This window comes from Carcharhinus amblyrhynchos, chromosome 7, assembly GCF_965287045.1.
Source record: "Carcharhinus amblyrhynchos chromosome 7, sCarAmb.v2.hapA, whole genome shotgun sequence".
NCBI classification, from domain to species: domain Eukaryota; kingdom Metazoa; phylum Chordata; class Chondrichthyes; order Carcharhiniformes; family Carcharhinidae; genus Carcharhinus; species Carcharhinus amblyrhynchos.
Window position 1 is genome coordinate 87,483,007 of NC_137330.1, and position 27,279 is coordinate 87,510,285.

Genomic DNA, 27,279 nt, shown 5'->3' on the forward strand with positions numbered 1-27,279 from the left:
AAGGAAGACATTGGCCATCACCCGACATCATGTTGGTTCAAGAGAAATACGTCTTGCCAGAAAACAAGGACAAACTGGCCAAGAACGAGGCAGTGTGACTGAATCGGCAGATAAGGAAAATAAGTAAAAAGCTACACCAAATGAAGAGGTAATAAAGGAGAGGATGAGATTAGGAAAGAAATAAAAAAAAGGAAAACAAAGAATAATCAGAAGAAATATCAAAAGAAACATTGAAATATACCACTGACACATGGGCCTAATTTTAGTTCTGTGTTTGTGAATGGGATTTGAATAGGTTAAAATTGAACATGAGTAGCTAAAGGAAAACCAGGATAGGGTTGGGACTAATAAGGGATATGCAATGACAATAGAATGGCAGAAATACTGAATAATTACTTTACCTCAGTATTTATCTGGGAGAATAAGGGACAGCATGGTCTTAAAACTTGAGATGTAAAGGATAAAAAGTGTTTTAGAATAGAAAGGGCTGGGGGGAGGGGAGAAAATTGATACACTGGTTAACTTAAAGTGAAAAAACCCTGATCTGGATAGATTGTATAACACATACTGAAACAAGATCAACAGAGGTATTAGAAGCATTGTTACATCTTTATAAGACTTCATTAGGCAGCAGTAGGGTGCCAGAAGATTGGAGGGGGTGTTAGTGTTATTCCAGTGAGCTATAGACCAGTTAATGGTGGTAGGAAATAGAATCTATTTTCACACACATGGTAGGAAAATGTCTAGAAACTAAAAATAATACAAACAGTTGTCAGCAGAGAATTCAAATGGGAAGGTCAAGTTTGATCAACATTATGGAATTTTGTGAAGAAGTAACAGAAAGAGAGGGCAAGGTAATTTAATAGCTGTTATAAACGTGGTCTTTTCAAAATACATTTGATAAAGTCTCATAGAAGACACATGACTAAAATCAGATTATGTGGAGTCAGGGGACAAGCTGCAGAATGGATAGGAAACTGTCCCAAGAATAGGAGTAAACCAAGGATAGGAGTTGTTGGTGGTCAGACATAGTGCTCCACAGGAATAGGTTTTGGGATCATTTACATAAATGATTAGCACTTGGGAATCAGAAGTAGAATTTTAAAACTTGCAATTGATGCCAAATGGTGGAGCATAGTTAACAAGATGATGAATGGGATGGATAGGATAGAGGTGGAGAAACTCTTCCCGCTCAGAAAGGACAGTAGGACTAGGGGGCACAGTCTCAAGATAAAGGGGGGTCGCTTTAGAACGGAGTTGAGGAGGAACTTCTTCACTCAAAGGGTGGTGAATCTCTGGAATTCTCTGCCCGTTGAAGTGGTGGAGGTTGCCTCGCTAAATATTTTTAAGACGCGGGTTGATGGGTTTTTGATAAGCGAGGGGATTAAGGGTTATGGGGAGAGGGCAGGAATGTGGGACTGAGCCACGACAGATCAGCCATGATCTTATTGAATGGCGGGGCAGGCTTGAAGGGCTAGATGGCCTACTCCTGCTCCTATTTCTTATGTTCTTATGTTCTTATGATCTCCTCCATGGGTTGGGAAAGGAAGCGGGTCCCGAATCCACTCCAGCCAGAATATGGATCAAACCCTATACAAATGGGTTTGATCCATATCAAATCTGATGCATAATGTCTATTCAGCTAAGTGAGGCAACATATATGATTCCATGCAGGTTGTAGCCTAGAACTATGAATAGTGATGGGAGAGACTCTGATGTGCTTCCATCACATGACTGACCAGGAATTTCTCCTGCTGTAACCTCCTGCCATTGATTTGTGTTGAAAGGGTTTATAAGCTGATGCACTACCTGTTTGGCCATGTCATGAACGCACTTTCCTTGACCATCCAGTCCTACAGTGGGGCTTGAAACTTCTGGCTCGGGAGTAGTAGAGTCTCTATCACTGCGCCACAACATCTCCGGATCTAGGGGTACTTATTAATACAACATTGATAGTAACAAAGGCCATGCGGGGAGAGTACAAATAACTTTCCTCTCCTACTCCTCCACATTTGACCCAAACAAAGTTTTTTTTTGGTGAATTTAGAGAGGATGAAGGTACTTATTTAATATCTGTGCTTACCCATTTACATGTTGATCGCCAATAGTTTAATCTGGTAGACTTTCTTGAATTTAAAACAAAAAGGGATTTGCTTTTTATTGAGTTATGAATGACTTAAGGGCGACACGGTGGTTAGCATTAGTGCCTCACAGTGCCAGGGACCCAGGTTCAATTCTCGGCTTGGATTGCTGTCTGTGCGGAGATGCACACTCTCTCCCCATGTCTGCGTGGGTTTCCTCCAGGTGCTCCGGTTTCCTCCCACAGTCCAAAAGATGTGCTGGTTATGTGCACTGGCCATGCTAAATTCTCCCTCAGTGTACCCAAACACTTGTTGGAATGTGGCGACCAGGAGATTTTTACAGTAACTTCATTGCAGTGTTAATGTAAGCCTATTTGTGACACTAATAAATAAACTTTAAACTTTAAAACTTTAAACAAGTAAAGATATAGAAACATTCAATAAGGCAAATCACACACACACACACACACACACACACACACACACACATGCAGAACTACCTTCTGGGCAAATTAAAATTCAATGCTAAAAGGTAACAAAGGGATCTCACTGGAAGAGTCCTTTAGTGGCATCTGTGGCCAGGGCAAATTTTCCTCCTCAGTGATCTTTAAATTCCAGCAATTAAAAGCCATGTAGATCTACAATTGCCAGAGACAATTTATTTTTAAAACATAATCCATCGTTTCCAGAAGTCAATGATAGTTGCACGTGAGGTTCCTTTTGATGGGAATTCACAATCTCTGTGCTGGATTTTTGAACTATAATAGAGATAGGCTTTTAACTTGAGAGAGAAGGTGGGGAGGGAGAGTATCACTACTCCATAGATAGATTTTTTCCAGATCACTACTTGAGTGTTGATTAAAAAAAGGGGCTTTTTTCTGTCAAAGATCTTCATCTTGCGCTCATTAGGACTCTTTACAAGAATACTAAGGATGAGCAAACAACAAATTTATACTGACTGATAAAGTCCACTTATCAATCAATCAGCACCCTCTTCTCATTCACCAGCCACTATTCCTTCACTGATGCTGTTTTAAAGTATTGGAACTCCCTCCATTAACAGCACTATGTACCTACACCTCGAGGACCACAGTAGATCAAGAAGGCAGCTCACCACCACCTTCTAGAGGTCAACTAGAGGTCAACTAATAAATACTGGCCCAGCCAGTAATGCCCATATCCTGTAAAATTAATTTTAAAATATCATACAGGGTTTTTTCCCCCTTATTTGGGTATTTTTGCAAATTGTCCTGATGAGAGTGCAAGACAAAAAGCTTTGTAAATGATCTCTTTTTTCAACAATGCTCAAGTTCTGTACTATCAGACGATGGGTATAATTCTATATGAATTTCTTAGTATAATTCTATGTGATTTCACTTTCTCCCTGTGAAGAAGTGTGGTCTTTACTCAATGCTTTCTTTAAAAATGTGTCTGAGATTAAAAGCTCAAGTGCATGTTGATTACCAGCTCACACCCACATCCAAACACTTTATCAAGCCACTCGTTAGTGGTCTACTGCACAGTCACCATTACCATTTTCTTTATAATACTTGTGACCTCACCTACACAACTCTCTCCAATGTGTTGGCCAGCTCTACTGATTCCCTTCCATTATTTAAGTGCAATTCTGCGAGGTCATCAGAAAATGTCGTATGTCTTATTTTTCATCTGCAATTCTAGCAGCAGCATTTTGTGTGACATTGGTATGTTTATAAATACGTCTACTCTATGCTATTGAGGAGCTATGTTAGGTCTTGTCTTTCGAGACATATTGAACTCATGTTGGGAACTGCACAAAGATATTAGAAGAATATTCAAACTTTTACCTCAGAAAGTGCCAATAAATTAAACAGGACGTTACATTATGGCACCACCGAGATAAGGACATTCAGGGATTTTATTCTACTGTTAAATTCAGCTATTAATCAAAAGCTGCCAGTTATCTGAGGTGTTAACTCCCTCACTAACACCATATGCTTTGTAACTCATCCCTCTCCAGCTTGTAACATAGTTTCTTTTGCAAAATGTTGCTGTGAATCTGTCACTCAGCTCTGATATGTTCCCTTCTCCTTCTTTGTCCTCTGCAATATATTTAAAGGTGGGTAAAATGAATGTCTGCTTATATTGTTGCTCCTCTCCAGGGGCCTTGCTTTTTATGACTGTCACAAAGATACTTGACAGTGAGCTGGGTCTTGGTGATAGTGGTGCAGCTGCAAGCAGGTTTATCTTCTTCTAGATAAAAATGCCTCCACTATATACATTTAGCCGTGAGATCAAGTGGGTTATGAGGAAAAAGACAGTAATCGATGTTACAATGCACACCTCTGGACTTCTTTGTAATTTTGATAAATCCAAAGCCGAATTTCATTTTTATCTTCATACCTCATAGTATGTGGTTTTTAAATAGAAATCTAATTGTTATTGCTTGGTTCTATTGACTTCAAAGTGATGTCCATTTGATGAAAGAAATTGCTTATGTCCAATAATTCTGACCCCTTGGACTTTTTCTAAGGTGGAGTAAAGCCCAAGGCTGCAGTTCCTCAAGAGTTAGTTAGCCTCAATAAAAGCGATCTCGCCCCTCAGTCAGGAAGTCTGACTGAGTACAAGGTTCATTTCAATGTTTTGAGCACATAACTTCAGCTAAGGGCGGAATTTTACTGGCATGTCTGCCTGAGTTTTGTACAATCCAGCCAGAGACCAATGGAGAATGCCGTTCTCTGAGCCTTGCCTGCCCCCAGAATCGGGGTGGATGTACCGGTAAAATTCCGGCCTAAGGCTTTTGTGCTGTATTGATGCAGTGCTGGGTTGAGAAAACTTCTATCGTTTGAATGATGTGTTAAACCAAAGACCCATCTGCCTTGTAAGCAAGTCCAGTCTTTTTTTTTGCAGCAAATTATTGCTTAAATTGTCTTGACCAAATTGTCATCATGATTTAAAGGAGTTGCTGACAGAAAGCCAGTGGTTTCTGTTCAAATGTGCTGAATAGTAGTATTTAGTAGTAATTATATTTTCCCAGATGCTATCTATTGAACAAAGCCATTATGTTTAGAGATAGGAACATAGGACTCAGGAGCAGGAGTAGGCTATTTAGCCCTTCGAGCCTGCTCCACCATTCAATCATATCCTAGCTGATCTGGCTGTCGTCTCAACTCCATTTTCCTGAATGCACCCACCACCCCCCATGTCAGTTGACTTCTTTGTTTATCAAAAATCTATCTAATTCAGTCTTGAATCATAGAATCTATAGCACGGAGACAGGTCCTTCAGCCCAAACTGGTCCATGCCAGCCAAAATGCCCCTCTAAATCCCCATTTCACTGCACTTTGCTCATATCCCTCTAAACCTTTCCCTTCCATGTATCTGTCCAAATGTTTTTTAAGTGTTGTCAATGTTCCTGCCTCAATCACTTCCTTTGGCAGCTCATTCCATATACGTACTACCCTCTGTGTAAAAAAGTTAGTCCTCAGGTTCCCATTCATTCTTTCCCCTCTTAACTTAAACCTATGCCCTCTAGTTCTTGAATCAACTCCGTGACCCAGCCTCCACTGTTTCCTGGGAAGAGAATTCCACATACCCTCTGATGGAAACAAATTCTCTCCTTGACAGCTTACTTTCCTACCTACCTTGGTGGCATCGGCAAATTTAGCTTCAATAAATTCAGTCTCTTCATTTAAGTCATTGATAAAGATTGTAAATCGTTGAGACCCCAGCATTGATCTCTGTGGAAGTCCAATTTGTCAACCTGAAAAAGACCAATTTTCCCTACTTCCTGCTTCCTGTTAGCTAACCAATTCTTCACCCATGCTAATGTATTAGCCACTACACCACATCATTATATCTTGTGGGATAAAGTTTGATATGGCAACTTATCAACTTCCAAAAATTCAAGTATACTACATTCACCTTACTTGTTGCTTCCTTAAAATTAATTAATTAATTAAACATGATTTTACTTTCACCAAACCTATGTAGTCTCTGAGTGGTACTTTGAGGTTTTTTACGTATCCTGGCATAACTTTCTTAATCATGGATTCTAGCAATTCCCCTATGACAGCTATTAGGCAAACTAGCCTGTAGTTTCCTGCTATTTATCTCTCTCTTTTCTTGAATAAAGGTGCCACATAAGCTTTTTTCCAATCCACTGGGACTCTTCCAAAATCTAAGGAGTTTTGAAAGAATAGAACCAATATGTCGACTATTTCTGTAGCCAGTTCTTTTAAGACCCTAGGATGTGGGTCATTCTGGGGACTTGTCAGCCTTTTGGTCTTATAGCCTTCCCAACACCGTTTCCTTGATTGTTTTAAGCTCCTCTCTTCCATTCACATTAGATTATCTGTGTGGAGTTTTTATAAAGCTTCTACAGTGAAGACAGACACACAAGGCGGGATTTTCCGGCCACACTTGTCCTGAGACTGGACAGTCCCGCCCGAGGTCAACAGACCTTTGCATGGTCCACTCCCTGCCCACTATGATTCCCATGGAGGGCGGGACGGGAAAATTCAGACTGCAATATCTGTTCAACACCTCAGCCATTTCCTCGTTTTCCATTATCAATTCCTTGGACTCACTCACTAACAGGATCAGCACTAGTTTAGAACATAGAACATAGAACATAGAACATTACAGCGCAGAACAGGCCCTTCGGCCCACGATGTTGCGCCGACCAGTTACAAAAACAATGACCCACTAGCCTATACCAATCCCTTTTCGTCCATAAACCTATCCAGAGATCTCTTAAACGCCCCCAAACTAGACGCATTTACAACTGCAGCAGGCAGGGCATTCCAATCCCTCACCACCCGCTGGGTAAAGAACCTACCCCTGACATCCGTCCTGTAGCTACCCCCCCTTAATTTAAAGCCATGCCCCCTCGTGCTAGCTTTCTCCATCCGAGGAAAAAGGCTATCACTATCCACCCTATCTAAACCTCTAATCATCTTATATGTTTCAATAAGATCCCCTCTTAGCCGCCTTCTTTCCAACGAAAACAACCCTAGATCCCTCAGTCTCTCCTCATAGGACCTCCCCACCATACCAGGCAGTTTAGTCTCCTTTCCTATTAACTACTTGTAGAAACTCTTACTAGCTGCTTTTATATCATCAGCTAGCTTTCTTTCATATTCCAAAAAATTGAGGGCCAGGATTTTCCAGATGGCAGAGTTTCTCTTTGTGCCATCTGTCGAATTGACAGCAAACACATTACCGCAAACACTCGTGGGCCCGCAGTATTTAAAAACTGGCCTTCATGGCTAATGGTCTGAGGATGAGGGTTCAATTCCCATCATGGCAGCTGGTGAAATTTAAATTCAATTCATAATCTGGAATTGAAAAATAACCTCAGTAATGATGACCATGAAACTGTTGTCAATTGTCAAAAAAACCCATCTGGTTCACTAATGTTCTTTAGGGAAGGAAATCTGCTGTTCTAAATCTAAGAGGTACATGCTTATGTACAGAGGCAGCATGGTGGTTAGCACTGTTACCTCACAGCACTAGGGACCCGGGTTCAATTCCTGGCTTGGGTCACTGTCTGTGTGGAATTTGCGTATTCTCCCGGTGTCTGCGTGGGTTTCCTCCAAGTGCTCCAGTTTCCTCCCACAGTCCGAAAAATGTGCTGGTTAGGTGTATTGGCCAAGTTAAATTCTCCCATAGTGTCCCCAAACAGGCACTGGAGTGTAGTGAGTAGGAAATTTTCACAATAACTTCACTGCAGCGCTAATGTAAGCCTCCTTGTGACTAATAAATAAATAAACTCTGTGTGTCGTTACTGTTAGTTCTTGACTTTAGGATTTTATAAAGGACAAACTTATATGGACACAGAGTTCTAGGCTCAGCAACAAATCTGTTTATTTACAGAAAAAAAACCCCTATTGCCCAAATACAAGAGCTCTAAACGAGTGTAATGACAGCGCACAACACTTGACTGGTTAATCCGAGTTACCTCAGATTTCCGTAAACACATATAAACCACGACTTATTAATAAAAACCTCCACTGAGAAACCACAGGCAAAACACTAGGTTTCTACCCAAAAACTTACTCAATTCAACTTAAAGCCCCTCAGAACTTAGTTTCATTATTATCCCTTAAATTATCCTTAAATCTCAGCCCCAAAATACCTTGGGTCTGGCTGATACTTACAACTCCCCACACAGGTGGTCTTTCCGATGTGAGCAGTAAGCGCATGAATCAGGTAGAACATTCCTGAGCGTCCTTGGTGAGTGTAATCCCAAACTCATCATGATATGGCTGAAACATGGCGGGTCTTGTCCAGTGTTGAAAGTAGTCCTGAGTCAAGGTGACCAGTCCTCCATCCGACTGCAGTGCCAGACACTACAGTCTTGGCTCTTTAATAAAAATCTTATCGAAAGTATCAAAACACATTTCCTGAAGACATTCTTTTGAATGGTGAACAGATTTCCTATGGTCATCCACTTGGATGGTCAGTGCTTAGCATCTTTTAAAGTCTATTTAGTCTGATTCCTGCCTTGATCCAGGCAAACCCATTTATCATTGACCTTTCCGCTAAACACTGGACCCCATTCAGGTGAGGTGTCCCTGGCTCCCAGGGTGATACGCATGTATCAAAGCCCATTTCTCCTTTAGTGTCGTCAATGTTATTTGCCTGGCAGTTGTCTGGGCCCATCCACTATGATGGTCTCCCAGTTCCTGTAACTTGAGTTGTCTGATGGTAACTGTTTAGTTTATTTGTGATAATGTCCCAGCATGTTACATGGTATTGGTCTGGTTTTGATATTGACATGCTTTGAAGATTAACCCCTGACAGTATAGTATATAATAAAAGTCTAATTGGAGAGAATTCCAACCCTGTATTGCCTGGTCTGACCTACGTGTAACTCCAAACCCACAACAATGTTGTTGACTCTAAGCAACCTTGTGAAATGACGTGGCAAGCCACTTGATTCAAGGACAATTAGGCATGGGCAATAAACGCTGGTCTTGCCAGTGACACCCACATCCCATTAAAGAATAAGTGATAAAAATCGTATATATATATAAGGTTTGTGGTGAAACTCATTGTGAGACTTTTGCAGCAATTTGTGTAAATGCCATGAGTTTTAATCTGCTTTATAAAATGTACCACTTTAAATAGAACTTGTGTCTTTGTCAATATCTCAGCCAACCAAACTTAACTGAGATCTCAGGAATGAGGTCTTACAGCCTGTTCAGGTAGACATAAGAGATCTGTTCTGGTAACAGCAGAGGAATTTAACCCAGGTAGCTTATCAACATTTATGCCTCAACAAATGTCACCAATAAGAAATTACCGTATTTACCTTATTGATGCTTGTGGACTTGCTGTATGAAATCTGTCTGCCACATTTGCCTGCACTGAAATATTGACTGCACTTCCAAAGCATCTCACTGGCTATGAAGTGTATTGGGATACATAAGAACGTTAGAAATAGGACCAGGAGTAGACTAAACGTCCCCTTGAGCCTGCTCCACCATTCTATAAGGTGATGGTTTGTCTTATGCCTTGACCCCACTTTCCTGTCTACTGCCCATATCTCTCCATTCTCTGAGGGACTAAAAATCTGTCAATCTCATCCTTAAATAAACTCAACAATGGAGCATCCAACCAACTGGGTAGAGAATTCCAAAGAGAGTAAATTTCTTCTTATCTCAGTCCTAAATGCTCAGCTCCTGTGTTCTTGGTTTCCCAGGTAGTGGAATCAACCTTTCAATGTTTATCTCATCAATTCCCTTCAGAATCTTATATGTTTCAATGAGATCAACTCTCATTTTTCTAAACTCCAGGGAGAATAGGCCCAATTTACTCTGCTTTTCATCATAGGGCAACACCCTTAAGAACATAAATAAGAACATAAGAAATAGGAGCAGGAGTAGGCTATCTGGCCCTTCGAGCCTGCTCCACCATTCAATAAGATCATGGCTGATCTGAAGTGGATCAGTTCCACTTTCCTGCTTTCTCCCCATAACCCTTAATCCAGGAACTAATCTAGTGAACATTCGCTGTACCATCCCTGAGCAAGAATACCCTTCCTTAAATATGGAGACCAAAACTGCATGCAGTATTCAAAATGTAGTCTCACCAAAGCCCTATACAATTATAGCTAGATTTCTTTATTTTTCTACTCCAGTCCCCTTGCAATAAAGGCCAACAGTCCATTTGCCTTCCTAAATGCTTACTGTACCTGAATGCTAGGGCCATATCCTCCTGGCTCCCCAGCGTCAGATTGGGAGGATACCCCAAAGATGTAGTGCGGAATCCCTCTTGGAAGTTCCGGGTAAGCATTTATCCGGAAATTGTCCACAAGGATTAACTTCTCCTGAATAATTGTGCTGCAGTTGTTCTGTCAGTGTCACACTCCTAGTTACTCTGAAAGTTAGAAGGAAAAAAGAAGCACTTCTAAATTCAGAGTAGCTATTTTAGACACTCAGACCGAGTCCTGCATGGGACAGTCCCCCCATATCCCTGCCCCCAGGGAGGCCCCATATCCCTCCTCTCACCACCCCCCCAAATCTAACCTGCTCTCGGCACCTCCACTCCAAATGCCCATGGGCCTGACCTGACTCCACACAACCGGCCCCAACCCTAAACCTGCCCGGCCCATCCTTCCCCCACCCAGCTTCCTCCAGGCTTAACCCAACTTGACACCAACCCCAACCCAACAATGCCCATGCCAATTCCTGAACCCCCACCCCTCCCATCCCATTCACTTATCTTTGAAACTTACCTTCTCCTTTTCAATGATTCCTTTAAACTCAGCAGTTTTCAGGCCACTGGTGTTCTCCTTTGCTCTGCTCCTTTTGGACTTTGCTACTGGAGCCCTGAACTGCTTCACTGTTTCAGTGCCACTCGGCCTGATTCAGGAAGGTTGGGCGAGACAGAGGCTTTGGACTCCAATGAGAAGGTAAATCGCTATGAGATGACAATCAAATCTGAGACAGTTCCGGGTATTTCTGTGTTCCTTATTGGAGCACACCCAAGTTTCTCTGACCATCAATATTTACAAATTTCACACCTTTTAAACCACATGCTGCTTTTCCATTCATATTACAACTTCCAACATAATACTCAGTTTGCCACTTTGTTGCCCACTCACTTAACCTGTCTATATTTATTTACAGTATCTTTCTGTCCTCTCCACAACTTACATTCCCACCTAGCTTTGTATCGCCAAGGAAGGATTATAATGCTGCCATATAAAAGCAACTTCTTTCTTCTTCACTATCCAGTAACCTTTCCTGGAATACGTGTGTAAGTCAAGCCCCCAGTAATCAGATGGCCCCATGTGCAGAGTGTCCATTTGTTCAGGGTATCAAAGGATAGTTACTGCCTTTGGAACTATAATTCAGTATGATGACAGGAAGGGAGAATAATGGAAAGTAAAACAGTCTACTTATTAGTCACAAGTAAGGCTTAATATAGCAATGAAATTACTGTGAAATTTTCCTAGTCACCAGACTCTTGTACCTGTTCAGGTCAATGCACCTAACCAGCAATCCTTTCAGACTGTAGAAGGAAACCAGAGCACCTGGAGGAAACCCACAGAGACACAGGGAGAACGTGCAAACTCCACACAGACAGTGACCCAAGCTGGGAACTGAACACAGGTCCCTGATGCTGTGAGGCAGTGGTGCTAACCACTGTGCCATCCAACAAGTAAATAAGCACAATGGTGAAGCTATATTGCTCAGATCAACATGCTAAAAGCTGAAGATAGAAATAACCAATGGGTGGTTTTTAAGGTAGTTCTTGTACTTAGAAATTCAACCAAAATAAGGCAGCTGAACAATCAAAGAAAGCCACCATTTTCACACCGAGTTTATGTGACAGTGTCTCTAATTGAGATATAGTACAGGATTGATTATAACCACTAGGCATGAAATGGACTAATAAATGTGTAGAGAACTTTGTAGGGGGGCATCAGCATTTTGTATTCAAGCTTTATGGTGATGTCAGGAATTTCTTACATTGGCAATTAATGCAACCTGGTTAGGTTTGTGAGAATTTCACCTCGACAGTCAACCGGGCCCAATGCAGCCAGGCAGAATTAGATCTGTGAATTCCATTGTAATAGGTACTTTAGAATCTCTCATGCTGAAATGTGCATCTTTACAGGTTAAATTCAACTGCTTGCTCTGATTAGAGAATCAGGAACTTTACAGCCTTTGCACAGTAGAAATTAATCTGTTTTCAGATGTGGTTCAGATGTAGTCAGATTTTGGTATTTCTAAACCAATAGACTATGTAAGCCTACAGACTGGTTTGTGGACCTTGGTCATGTGAGCAATGAGTTTGATCAGTTTAATGTGATCAAGGAGATGATAGAGCCCATCGGAAGGTTGTTCACACATTGTATGATATTGAAGATCAGGAGTTCCCATTGTTCGATAATATCAGCTAGATGAGGGGAGGAAGCAATACACATTCAAACAAAGCTCTCTGTCCAGGAGACAAATTGATATAACCGGTGGTTTGTTTTGCTGTCAGGTAGGATCATAGAATCCCTACAGTGCACAAGGTGGCCATTTGGCCCATCGAGTCTGCACTGACCACAATCCTACCCAGGCCCTACCCCTGGAACTCTCATTTACCCTGCTAATCCCCCGGCACCAGGCTCAATTTAGCGTGGACAATCAACCGAACCTGCACATCTTTGGGATGCGGGAGGCAACTGGAGCACACAAAGGAGTATATTGAGTATAATGTTTCCAAGTGTGCGGTTAGCCACTTTGGCAGAAATAATAGTAGGAGGGATTACTATTTAAAGGGCGAAAAGCTGCAGCATGCTATGGTGCAGAGGGACCTGGGGGTCCTTGTGCATGAGTCGCAAAAACCCAGTGTGCAGGTGCAGCAGGCGATCAAGAAGGCGAATGGGATGCTGGCCTTTATAGCGAGGGGGATAGAATATAAAAGTAGGGAGGTCTTGCTGCAACTGTACAGGGTACTGGTGAGGCCGCAGCTGGAGTACTGTGTGCAGTTTCGGTCGTCGCACTTGCGCAAGGATATATTGGCCTTGGAGGGAGTGCAGAGGAGGTTCACTAGGCTGATACCGGAGATGAGGGGGTTGGACTATGAAGAGAGACTAAATAGACTGGGCCTGTACTCGTTGGAGTTTGGAAGGATGAGGGGGGATCTTATAGAGATGTATAAGATAATGAAGGGGATAGATAGGGTAGAGGTAGAGAGATTCTTCCCGCTTAGAAAGGATAGCAGGACTAGAGGGCACAGCCTCAAGATAAGTGGGGGGGGCGGGTAGTTTAGATCAGAGTTGAGGAGGAACTTCTTCACTCAAAGGGTGGTGAATCTCTGGAATTCTCTGCCCATTGAAGTGGTGGAGGCTACCTCGCTAAATATATTTAAGTCACGGGTAGATAGGTTTTTGACAGACAAGGGAATTAAGGGTTATGGGGAGAAAGCGGGAAAGTGGAACTGATCCACTTCAGATCAGCCATGATCTTATTGAATGGTGGCGCAGGTTCAAAGGGCTAGATGGCCTACTCCTGCTCCTATTTCTTATTTCTTATGTTCTTATGAAACCCACAAAGACATGGAGAGGAAGTGCAAACTCCACAGGATTAGTCAGTAAGCAACATAACTGAGGCAGCCTCTAAAAGGAGGGGGAGGAAGATGAGGCATACGGCTTGACAAGTTCAGTATGTTGGAGCAGCATCGAGCTCTCTCTCTCTCTCTCTCTCTCTACAACCAGGACTGAAAATAGCACATACTGCAAAGAATGGCCCCGGGACTTCGACCAGAAGGAGATGACAGGGTGAACGTTTAATCTCCCTGCAAAATACTCAGTCCAATGTTAGGGGGGCAGCCTCACATCTCCCGACCAAACCTTAGGTAATTTTTGGGTTTAACAACCGTGAGTAAAGGAACACGGAGGGACTTACCTTACTGAAGTCCAAGGGGAAGTAATCTGTTTTGTTATTAGCAACATAAGAACTTTTAGCATCAGTTGTGACATATTTAGATTCACTGTACGTTATAAATATACTCTTATTATTCAAAACTTGAACCTGTGTCAATTGCATTATTCATCATTCTTAGCGCGGTTCATAAATGGAAGACCTGACCTTCAACTGTAAACGAATGAGTTCAATCGTGACCAGCAAAGCTGAACGAATGGCGGGTGGCATGGTGGCACAGTGGTTAGCACTGCTGCCTCACAGTCCCAGGGATCCCGGATTGATTCCCGACTTGGGTCACTGTTTGTGTGGAGTTTGCACCTTCTCCCTGTGTCTGCATGGGTTCCCTCCAGGTGCTCCAGTTTTCTCTCACTACCCAAGGTGTGTGGGCTAGGTTGATTGGCCTTGCTAAATTAACCCTAATGTCAGGGAGGTTAGCAGGGTAAATATGAGGGGTTACGGGAAAAGGGCCTGGGTGGGATTTTGGTCGGTGCACATTTGACCACTCCTTCTGCACTATAGGGATTCTACGATCCTCACCCTACAGGGATGCTTAAACTAATTTGGCAGGGGGAATGGGTCACAGAGTGGAGATCAGTAAGGTTTAATGCAGAGCCAGATATAGAAGAAAAACCAAGTCAGGCAGAGCAAAGATGGACATGTTAAAGCACACATCTGGACTGCATTTATTTCAATATATGGAGTATTATGGATAAGGCAGATGAACTGACTGCATTGATGAATGCACGGGAGTATGATATTATTGCTCTTACAGAGACAAGGTTGAGGGAAGGGCAGGACTGGCAGCTCAATATTCCAAGAAATAGAATAAGTGAGGAGGTGGTGTCACAATATTGATCAAGGAGTCAATTACTGCAATGATGATGGATGGTATCTTGGCAGACTCCTCAAGTGAGGCCATATGATGGAATTAAAGAACAAGATGGGGGCATTCACATATAAGCCTCCAAAGAGTCAGAGAAAAATAAAACAGCAGAAACATAGGAAATCTGAGAAGTGTAAAAATAATGGGTAATAATAGTAGGGGATTTCAGCTTCCCCAATATCATTTTAAAAGAAACAAGGGAGAGTACAATGCTAACGTGCTCCTGTAATGGTAAAGAGTGGAACCAAAAAGCCCAGAGAATCCTGGATGTCAAGGGAATATAGGATTTGATAAGGAAAAAACGGAAGGCTTTTGGCAGATGTGGGGGCAAAAAAGAGTGGATGCCCTACAGGAGTTTAGAAAGTGCAGGGGGATACTTAAAAATGAAATTAGGAGAACAAAGAAGGGACTGGTAGGCAAAATAAAGGAAAATCCCAAGGTGTGTTATAAGTATATTAAGGGTATCCAGGGAAAGAGTAGGGCCCATTAGGGACCAAAGTGGGAATCTGTTTGCTGAAAGAGCTCTGACAAGAGGTAATCCCAACTCGAAACATTGGCTCTATTCTCTCTCCACAGATACTGTCAGACCTGTTGAGATATTCCAGCATTTCTGTTTTTGTTTCAGATTCCAGCATCCACAGTATTTTGCTTTTCTTGATAAATGGGAGGCTGGTTTGCACCATGGCCTGGGCCACATTCATTACCCTTTGTAGCTTCTTGTGGTTTTGGTCAGGACAGGAGCCATACCAAGCTGTGATACATCCAGAAAGGATGCTTTCTATTGTGCATTTGTAAAAGTTAGTGAGAGTTGTAGAGGACATGCCAAATTTCCTAAGCCTCCTGAGAAAGTTGAGGCATTGGTGGGCTTTCTTAGCTATAGCATCAGCATGCAGGGACCAAGGCAGGTTGTTGGTGATCAGGACACCTAGAATCTTGAAGCTCTCATCCATTTCTACTTTGTCTCCATTGATGTAGACAGGGGCATGTTCTCCACTACACTTCATGAAGTCAATTACTATCTTCTTCATTTTACTGACATTGAAGGCAAGATTATTGTTACCATGCCATTTCACCAGATTCTCTATCTCTTTTCTGTACTCCCTCTCATCATTGTTTGAGATCTGACCCACTATAGTGGTGTCACCAGCAAACTTGAGAATATAGTTGGAGCGGAATTTTGCCACACAGTGATAAGTGTATAAGGAGAATAGAATCATACAGTGCAGAAAGAGGCTCTTCGGCCCATTGAGTCTGCACCAACTACAATCCCACCCAGGCCCTACCCCAATATCCCTACACATTTTACCCACTAATCCCTCTAACCTATAGATCTCAGGACCCTAAGGGGCAATTTTTAGCACGGCCAATCAACCTAACCCGCACATCTTTGGACTGTGGGAGGAAACCCACACAGACACGAGGAGAATGTGCAAACTCCACACAGACAGTGACCCGAACCAGGAATCGAACCCAGGGCCCTGGAGCTGTGAGGCAGCAGTGCTAGCCACTGTGCTAACATGCCATGTATAGTAAGGTGCTCTGCCTTGCAGCACTCCAGTGTTGAGGATAATCATGGAGGACCTTACTGATTGCAATCTATGGGTTAGGAAGTTTAGAATCCAGTCGCAGAGCGAGGAGTCAAGTCCTGGGCCACGGAGTTTGGAGATGAGTTTAATTGGGATAATGGTGTTGAAGGCTGAGATGCAGTCAATAAATAGGAATAGGACATAAGTATCCTTTTTTCCTGGGTGTTCCAGGGCTGAATGCAGGGCGAGGGAAATGGCACCTGCATTAGGGTTACCTGTGGACCTGCTCCGGCAATAGATGAACTGGAGTGGATCCAGGCAATTTGGGAGATTGGAGTTGATCCGTGCCATGACTAACCTTTCGAAGCACTTCATAATGATGGATGTCAGAGTCCCGAGGCAGTAGTCATTAAGGCAGGCTGCCTGACCTATCTTTGGTACAGGGATGATGATTGTCTTCTTGAAGTAGGTAGGGAACTCAGATTGGTGTAAGGAGGGGTTAAAGATGTCTTTAACCTCTCCTTAGTCTGTGCAGGCTGTAAGTGTTCGTCCTGGTACCCCATCCCGGACAGTTGCTTTCTGTGGGCTCAAGAAGGCCGATCTGACCTGATTGGTTGGTCTGATGGGTAAAACAGTGACAAATGGAATTTAACCCTGAAAAATTCAGACTCGATGGGCTGAAAGGCCTTTTTTGCACTGTATGACTCTATATATGACTCTTCCATACATGGTGAGGTGATACATTTTGGGAGGACTGACAAGGCAAGGAAATACACAAAGAACAGTCGGATACTAGGAAGTACAAGGACCAGAGGGACATTAGGGTTCATATCCAAAGATCCCTGAAAGCAGCTGGAAAGGTAGATAAGGTGGTTAGGAAAACATGTAAGCTACTTGACTCTATTAGCCGAGGCATAGAATGCAAGGACATAGAGGTCATGCTGGAACTGTATAAACCACTGGTTAGACCACAGCTACAGTACTGTGTGCAGTTCTGATTGCCACATCACAGGAAGGATATGATTGCACTAAAAAGGGTGCAATGGAAATTAGCCAGGATGTTGCCTGGACCGGAGTGTTTCTGCTAAGAGAGGTTGTTTAGGTTGAAGTTGTTTTCCTTAGAGCAGAAAAGGCTGAGGGAAAAACTTTTTGAAGTGTACAAAATTATGGGGAGTTTGCAAAATTGTGAGGGACACATGTAAGGTAATTTTTCCCCTTATTAGAGGGATCAATAAACAGGGGGCATAGATTAAGGTAAGGGGAAGATGATTTAGAGGAGATTTGAGGAAAATATTTTTACCCAGAGGGTGGTGGGTATCTGGAGCTCATTGTCTGAAAGGATGGTAATCATGATGCGGAGATGATGGAGACGGACTGGGATGGACAAGATGAGAGGTCACACAACACCAAGTTATAGTCCCAACAAGTTTATTTGAAATCACAAGCTTTCGGAGCGCTGCTCCTTCATCAGGTGAAGTGGATCAAAGTCTGCAGGCACAGGACTATAACCTGGTGTCATATGACTTCTCATCGTGAAAGATAAGGGAACCCTCATAGCATTTGATTGAAACACCATAGCATACAAGGCCACGGACCATGTGCTGGAAAATAGGATTCAAATAGATAGGTGCTTGGTGGGCTGTGCAGATAAGAAGGGCCTCTTTCTGTGCTATATAAATCTATGACTCTATGATTATGTCTAGATGTAAACCCAACTAAATCTAACTGGACCCACCCAAGTGTGTGTTCATGGTTCTTTGCCCTGTGAGTGAACCCCCAGAAGGAATACGGTCCTTTGAGGAATCCTTGTCATGCATAGTCACAGACTCTAGGGCAGATTTGAAGCCACAATAGGATCAACCATGTTCTTTTTGAATGGTGAAGCAGATTCGATGGGCCAAATGGCCTATTCCTGCTCCTATTTCTCATGTCATAGGCAGCATTTACATGGCCAGATTCTGCTGAAGGTTGTAGCTGGAACACTGATTGGCTCTTTTTGACTGATCAAACTAGCTGTCAGATGTGTCAAGATTGTTTTTTCTGCCATTTTACAATAATGTGGAATGAAGAACATGAAAGGGGGGGGTAGTCAATAAAGACACACACACACACACACACACACACACACACACACACACACACACACACACACACACACACACACACACACACACCAAACAAAAACAAAAAATGCTGAAAAATCTCAGCAGATCTGAGAGCATCTGTGGAGAGAGAACAGAGCCAATGTTTCAAGTCTGGATGACCCTTCGTCAGAGCAAAAGTTTAAGTTAGTTTATTAGTGTCACAGGTAAGCTTACATGAAGTTACTGTGAAAATCCCTCGTCGCCAAACTCTGATGCCTGTTCAGGTACACTGAAGGAGAATTTACATGATCAATGCACCTAACCAGCAAGTCTTTTCTGAATGTGGGAGGAAACCAGAGCACCTGGAGGAAACCCACACTGACATGGGGAGAACATGCAGACTCTGTACAGACAGTGACTGAAACTGAGAATTGAATCCAGGTCCTTAGCGCTGGAGGCAGCAGTGCTAACATTGTGCCACCAGCAGGTAATGAAGAAATTACCAAAATTTTACCCAGTTGAAGCTGCAAATAGATACCTCAATGAAAGCACGGTATGGTAGTGTTCCAGTAGTAGACAGCAATATGAGAATTAGCTGCCAGATCCTGACCCCAGTGGTGAATTGGGAAACTATTTCCGCTTCACAGTGTGCTGTCATAGAATAGAAACATTGAATCCCTACAGTACAGAAGGAGGCCATTTGGCTCATTGAGTCTGTACTAATCACAATCCCGTAAGCCTCATTGACTCTGTTAATCCCCTTGACACTAGTGTTAATTTAGCATGGCCTATCCATCTAAACTGCACACCTTTGGGCTTGGGAGGAAACCGGAGCACCCGGAGGAAACCCACGCAACACATGGGGAGAACGCACAAACTCCACACAGTGATCCAAGACTGGAATCGAACCCGGGTCCCTGGTGCTGTGAGGCAACAGTGCTAACCACTGTGCCACCATGAACTAAGGTGCACTGATTTTATGCTGAAATTTAAAAAAAAATGCTCAACAAATTCCAAGACCTGTAGGTGTTTTAAAGTGCCACTGTGCTGGCTCACTCCTGTCTTTGGCCATGAGTAAGAAGTCTCACAACACCAAGTTAAAGTCCAACAGGTTTATTTGTAGCAAACACCACTAGTTTCCCAATTCACCACTGGGGTCAGGACCTGGCAGCTAATACTCATATTGCTGTCTACTACTGGAACACTACCATACCGTGCTTTCATCGAGGTATCTATTTGCAGCTTCAGCTGGGTAAAATTTTGGTAATTTCTTCATTACCTGCTGGTGGCACAATGTTAGCACTGCTGCCTCCAGCGCTAAGGACCCAGATTCAATTCTCAGTTTCAGTCACTGTCTGTACAGAGTCTGCATGTTCTCCCCATGTCAGTGTGGGTTTCCTCCAGGTGCTCTGGTTTCCTCCCACATTCAGAAAAGACTTGCTGGTTAGGTGCATTGATCATGTAAATTCTCCCTCAGTGTACCTGAACAGGCATCAGAATTTTGAGACAAGGGGATTTTCACAGTAACTTCATGTAAGCTTACCTGTGACACTAATAAATTGACTTAAACTTTTGCTCTGACGAAGGGTCATCCAGACTTGAAACATTGGCTCTGTTCTCTCTCCACAGATGCTCTCAGATCGGCTGAGATTTTTTCAGCATTTTGTGTTGAGAGTGTATGTGTTGTGTGTCCTTTCATTGGGTGGGTGGGAGTTCTGATCACAAACAGACTTTAACCTGGTGTTGCGAGACTTCTTACTGTGTTTACCCCAGTCCAATGCCGGCATTTCCACATTTTGGCCATGAGCCCCACTCCTAACATTTCTGAACCTGAATCAAGTCTGGATCCAGTTGCTGACAATAATCCCAAAGAGAGAGAGAAAAAACAAAAAATCCTCAGTTATAAAGCTGCATTTCCGGAGCTGGTTTTGTAGAAGCGTCTTCCCTGGAGTTTGGCCTCCTCCTGTCGTCGCCCCCACCCCCCGGGTAGAGCCAATGAAAGGGATGGCCAGTCCATTGATGTACAGCAAGTCAAGGTGTGAATGGCCCGGGGCCCGCCCCCTCCCCCGCCGTCTATTGGTGCAGCCGCTGCCTGATTGACAGCGGCGGTTGCTACTCGACGCCGCTGATTGGCCCGCGGCGCCCGTCACTCAGCCGCTCCTGGGGAGGAGGGGGCGGGTTCGCGGCTCCTGTCGGCTCGCGCGGCCGTGGCTCAGCTACTGCATCGCCTCCAGCAAACATGCCTAAAATGGATCAGCAGAGAACACACCTGATACTGGAGAACTACATCGGTGGGAAATTTGTGCCGTGCCCCAGGCACCTCGATTCCTACGACCCTTCCTGTGGAGATGTGTATTGCAGAGTGCCGGACAGTGGCAAGGAGGAGGTGAGGGCTGGTCCAAGCAGCGGTACACACATCAGCTCATTGTAAAATTGCGATAATGTCGTTATTATGATTGTTCAGCTATATTGGCAGGTGGAATAAGCCTCGGGAGCCGATGACATAGTGATTACAATGTGCAGGATAAGTTCAGCTGGGTTTAAATTAAAGTAATTGAGAGCTAGCCTCAGTAATGGTGACCATGAAACCACCATCGATTGGTGGTTTCAAAAAACCCATCTGGTTCATCATGTCCTTTTCTTTTTGACAAATAATGCCCTTTTGGGAGAGAAATCTGCCGTCCTTACCCAGTCTGGACTTTATGTGACCCCACAGAACCAATGGGGTTGACTAATTACTGTTGTCAAAGATGGCTAGGGACAGTCAGCAAATGCTGGCCTTGCCAGCAATGTCCGCACTGCATGAATAAATTTTTTAAAAAGCTTGCAATGTTGCAGACATACGGAGCATATTTAGCATATTAAATTTTACATTTACAAATTGTTTGGCAGTAACGCAGGGCAGAAACATGTAAGATTACGGAGGGAATAGATAAGACAGAAGCAGGGAAGTTGTTTTCACTGGCGAATGAAACTAGAACCAGGGGGAAATAATAAGGGAAAGCAGATTTAGGACTAAGTTGAGGATAAACTTCTTCACACAAAGCACTGTGAATCTGTGGAATTCCCTGCCCAGTGAGGCAATTGAGGCAACCTCATTGAATGTTTTTAAGGCAAAGATAAATAAATTTTTGAACAGTAAAGGAATTAAGGGTTACGGTGAGTGGGTGGTAAATGGAGCTGAGTCCATGAAAAGATCAGCCATGATCTTATTGAATGGCGGAGCAGGCTTGAGAGGCCAAATGGCCTATTCCAGCTCCTAGTTCTTATGAATCTTCCGATCCCATCAGCATGGGGAAGAGTGGCGAGCATGGGGACTTAATTTGGGCTAAGGCCAAAAATCAGTTTCCCGATGTCAGGCAGAACTGCTGGAATTGTGTTCTCAGGACTTGAAAGGCCGGCTGAGCATCCCAACCAACAATGTCCAACAAGCCTTTTTTATGCATTAGGATGTCATGTCATGCATGCTCACTAATAGGTCACCTCACCAGAATTAAGTTTCCCTGGAAAATTAAGTTCCCCATGAATGGGAAATTAGAATGTTCATTTTTACATAAGTGGCATGCACCTGGCGAGCTTCACTTCTTCCATGGCTTTGAGATCAGTAGGTGCTGATTTCACCTTCTTGCGGATTGCTCATAACTTCACTCATCGGAAGCTGTGCCAGGGCTGGATGTTGAAGAGACAGGAATGGGGGGAAGGGTAGAGTAGAAGAGTGGTGTGCAGGCTGGACCTGGAAGGCAGATGAAGGGAATGGGGGTGTAGGAGGCTGTCCAGTTCCTCTTTAAACATAACACCCAGACCTTCAAGCCCATGAAATGACAGTGGGGAGCTTCACCACGATTCACGTGCTCTGTGCAGATGCATAAGTAATAAGCTGAGCCGTGCAACATTGCATATGTTCATTCTTCCTGCCTCCACCCGCATGGGTTTCACTGCACTTCTGCACCTATGACTGAACTTAGACTTCAGAGTGGAAGATTCCACCTATGTAGTCTGTTTGTTATACCATACATTTCTCTGGCCATTGTAATCCATGCTAAAGAAATTACTGTGGTTTACTATGTGATATCATAGTCTTTAGAGGATAATGGTTTGGGCAAATAATGTTTCTCTCAGTGAAATGATGCTATATTGATATTTAAGTGAAAGCAGGATGTACAGGATAAAAGATTCCAGAAAATCACATTGGGATTTATGTGCAGCTTTAGGTGGCACAATGGGCTAGAACTGCTACCTCATTGTGCCAGAGACCCAGGTTTGATTCCTGGCTTGGGTCACTGACTGTTTGGAGTTTGCACATTCTCCCCCTTTCTGCATGGGTTTTCTCTGGGTGCTCCGGTTTTCTCCCACAGTCCAAAGATGTGTGGGTTAGGTAGATTGGCTATGGTAATTTGCCCCTTTGTGTCAGGAGGACTAACTAAGGTAAATGCATTGGATTATGGGGATAGGGTCTGGGTGGGATTGTGGTAGGTGCAGACTTGATGGGCCGAATGTCCTCCTACTGCACAATAGGATTCTATGATTTTTATACAAACCGAGAAATGAAAACATCATGGCTGCAAGAAAAATAATATCTAGAAGAGATTGATACCAAATTCTTGATTCCAAGCACAAAAATTGTTCTCATTGATGGAACAATATTCACATTTTAAACGTCATTAAATGAATTAATGTTAAATTGGCTACATAACTGTCAACCTTACAATATACATCAATAGCTGCGTGAAGTAATGAAATTATTTTCACATGTTACACGAGTACAACATATGCGTTGGATATTAACTTCAAAAATGAGCCAAATCTGTATAGCTATAATGGTGATAGATGTGAATATTTGAATAGCAGATTGCAGTCATGCTATATATGTACATGTATTTAAATGTACTTTACATGTTCATTGGGTTAGGATTGACCTTTGCATTGGCTCTGAATGATATTCCTAGCACAGACTGTATGGGAGACAGTAACCTAGTAGTTATGTAATTGGATTAGTAATCCAGATGCCCAAGGTAATACAGTCATGGAGTCAGACAGTGCAGAAAAAACCCTTTGGCCCATCGTGTCTGCAATGATGATAATCACCACAAAAGGCATGCTAATCATATTTTTGATTTGATTTATTATTGTCACATGTATTAGTATACAGTGGAAAGTATTATTTCTTGCGAACTATACAAACAAAGCGTACCGTACATAGAGGAGAGAAGGAGAGAGTGGAGACTGTAATGTTACAGTCATAGTTGTGATGTAGAGAAAGGTCAACTTAATGCGAGGTAGGTCCATTCAAAAGTCTGATGGCAGTAGGGAAGAAGCTGCTCTTGAGTCAGTTAGTATGTGACCTCCAGACTTTTGTATCCTTTTTCTGACGAAGATGGAAGAGAGAATGTTCAGGGTGCGTGGTGTCCTTGATTATGCTGGCTGCTTTTCTGAGGCAGCAGGAAGTATAGACAGTGTCAGTGGATGGGAGGCTGGCTTGCGTGATGGACTGGGGTTCGTTTACAGCCCTTTATAGTTTCTCGCAATCTTGGACAGAGCAAGAGCCATACCAAGCTATGACATTGTCCCATATCCTTGAATGTTATATATTTCAACTGCTTATATAAATATTTTTTAAAGGTTTTAAGGATTCTACTGTACCCTACCTTCCCGAACAGTGCATTCCAGATTCCCACCACCCTCTGATGAAATTTATTTTTCAAGTCCCCTCTGAATCTCCTGCCCCGACCAAAACTATGCCATCTCATGATTGATCACTCACTCAAGGAAACAGCTGCTCTCTACTCATCTGTCCATACCCTCATAATCTTATACACCTCAACTGTGTCCCCTCTCAGCCTTCTCTGCTAAAGAAAACAATCCAAGCCTGTCCAATCTCTTTTTATAGCTCAAATGTTTCTATCCCAGGCAGCATCCTGCTGAATCGCCTCTGTACCCCCTGTAGTGCTATCACATTCTTTCTATGTTGAGGTGACCAGAACAGCACACAGTACTCCAGCTGTGGCCTAACCAATGCTCTGAACAACTCCAACATTGCCTCCTTGCTCTTGTACTCTGTGCCACAATTGATAAATGCAAGTGCCCCATGTGCTCTGAGGACATGGTTTGAATTCTACCATGGCAGCGAATGAAAATTAAGTTCAGTTAAAATATCTGGAGTTAAAAAGCTAGTCTCATTAATAGTACCCATGAAAATGTTGTTCATTGTCCCTGATGAATGGACATTTTCAGCATCAGTGGCTTTTAAACTTTACCAATTTCCCCAGTTAACCTGCACAGAAATCCTGCTTCAGCTACCTATAATCAGAGATTTTTGAACTCTATTATAACAAAAGGCTTGTATAAGTCTTCTCTTCTAATATGGCTTGTTAACCTGTTAAAATAGAGAATGAAATGAAAATTGAAAAAGGTAGGGTTGTTAATTCTGAATCAGTAGTAACTTCAGATGCACATTTTAAACATAATGCACTGTTCAATATGTTTGACTGTAAAACAAGTTAACGTAAATGTCACAATATGTTGAACACCCCTGTCAGAATATAGTTCTCTGAAACTGTTGTACGTTTAAAATAAATCATTGTCAGATGTTTTATGCAACCGAAATATCATGAGATCTGTTTGCTGCGTTATCAATAACCTTTAGCACTTCAAACTGAACATGTGTATTTAATGATCTCTGAAGTAATGATTAATTATAAACTGGTATTTTGGTACAAAGAGCTTCTCACTTACTGGTTTCAGTAACAGCGATCATTCTGAATAAGTGAAAAATTATTTTTAAGTGAAAATAACAATTTAAGCAATTGACAAACCTTATGAAATGAGAGTTGCTGCCAGTGAATGGCTACCTTAATTCTGCATTATTTAAGACATGTATTTGGAAATGTACTGGCTTAGGTTTTGCAATGGTCATGTCAGCAAAACTGTCCATGTTTGCCATCGTTACTTCACTGGCAGCAACCTTTGGGGTCTGCACATGTGCAGAATGATGCTGTAGTAATCTGGAAGTTTCTGTCAGTGATTCTGTGCTTCTCCAGAGGATGTGCAGTTGACATTCCCCTCCTCCTTAATACAGATTGCAACCAATGGCAAGTAAATTACTTGGTGAGAATTTCCACTCTTGCAGAGTTGGCCGAGCTGTAAAAGTCATTGAAAAGGTTACAGCTTGATGAATGAAGTGTAGCTGGGCTTTGAATGGCATACCAACTTCTGCTCAGCACCCTTATTGGCCCTGAATAGCTGATCTTATGTTTTGTAGAATGTCAAATTTCTCCATTAACTAATAGTTTTTTTTTAAAACTAAACCTTTTCTTTTTTTTAAAGACCATAAGATAATAAGAAGCGGGAACAGGAGTAGGTTATTCAGCCCTTTCTGCCTGCTCTGCCATTTATTAAGATCATGGATCTAACTATCAATAAGTCCACTTTTCTATCTTTTCGCCGTAACCCTTAATTCCCCAGTGATTAAAAAACTATCGATTTCTGCCTTCAAAATGTACAAGGACTCAGCTTTCCTAGATTCCTGTGGTAAAGAATTCCAAAGATTCACCACTTTGTGAAAATAAATTCTTACTCAAATCTATCTTAAATGACACCACCCTCATTCTGCAACTATCCTGTCTGGTCCTATGCTCTCTCATGAGAGGAAGCATCCCCCAACATTTACCATGTCTATCCCCCTAAGAATTTTATATGTTTTAATCATATCACTTCATTCTTCTGAATTCCAAGGAGTGCAGACCCAATCTGTTTAATCTTTCCTCATATGGCAGCCCTTTCATAACTGGGGCCATCCCTAATAAATCTCCTCCATACTGCCTCCAATGATAATATATCTTTCCTTAAATAAGGGGACCAAACCTGTACATAGTGTTCTAAATGTGGGCTCATTCGTACTTTGTACAGTTGCAGCAACTCCTCTTTTCTGTCATACTCCAACCCCTTGAAATAAAAGCCAGTATTTGCCTTCCCTATTACCTTCTGCACTTGTTTGCTAGCTTTCTGCCTTCCACGAACAAGGATCCTCAAGTCCCTTTGTGCGACACCTTTCTGCAGTCTCTCTCCATTTAAATAATAATCCATATTCTCATTCTTTCTTCCAAAATGAACAAGCTCACATTTTCCTACATTGAATTCTATCTTAATCCAATTATAATCATTTGTATCGTGATCTGAAAATGTAACTGAAAGTGAAGGTGCTTTTAACTTCCTGATGTGTTGTTTGTGATTGGCTGATTACTTGCTTGCTAACGTTACTCTGCTGTGTGCCAAAAGCAGAATCACTTGGAGGCAACAGGGGTCTGGGCCGAGACCCACTCATTCCTTCCCCCAGCTAGACTGCAACTTGTGCCACTGAGGTATTTAACAGACCAGCAGCGGGCATTTCCCTGAGATCAAGGACCCTGCAGTGCTGGGCCCTCTTGATCAGGTATTGAATGCATTTGAATGAGGTATCCTTCCTGAGAGCTGCAAGTAAATACACCAGGGTTTGTTTGTGGCTGCCAGCACTGATGGGTGAGTCCCTTAAGTGGACAATCATTGCTCACATTGAGGGTAGAGGTGAGGAGGTGGCAGGGACCCCCACCTAACATTCTCCTGCCTGTCTAAATATCCCCATACCACCTAACTCACCACTGGAGAAGATATTCCCTTGACTTGTCACTAGATATAAACTGCTGTGGGAAAAGAGAAATCCCCGTTGTTAGATCTTTGTGGACAGCTTTCTTCAATACCAGCAGTATTCTTCAATCCATGCCATTGAAAAAATTAAAAGTTACAAGAAGAAATTAGAACTTA

The 27,279-nt window shown here is 42.7% G+C and overlaps 1 protein-coding gene across 1 annotated transcript in view; it reads left to right on the forward strand.

Moving 5' to 3' along the window:
- The first annotated feature begins 20,649 nt into the window (after positions 1-20,649).
- The window catches only part of aldh8a1 (aldehyde dehydrogenase 8 family, member A1), a 35,852-nt gene continuing 29,222 nt past the window's right edge, over positions 20,650-27,279 (forward strand). The window contains exon 1 of the mRNA XM_080192730.1: positions 20,650-20,869. Within this exon, the coding sequence (XP_080048856.1) occupies positions 20,723-20,869 (147 nt within the window). The 5' untranslated portion in view covers positions 20,650-20,722. The remainder of the gene's footprint in view (positions 20,870-27,279) is intronic.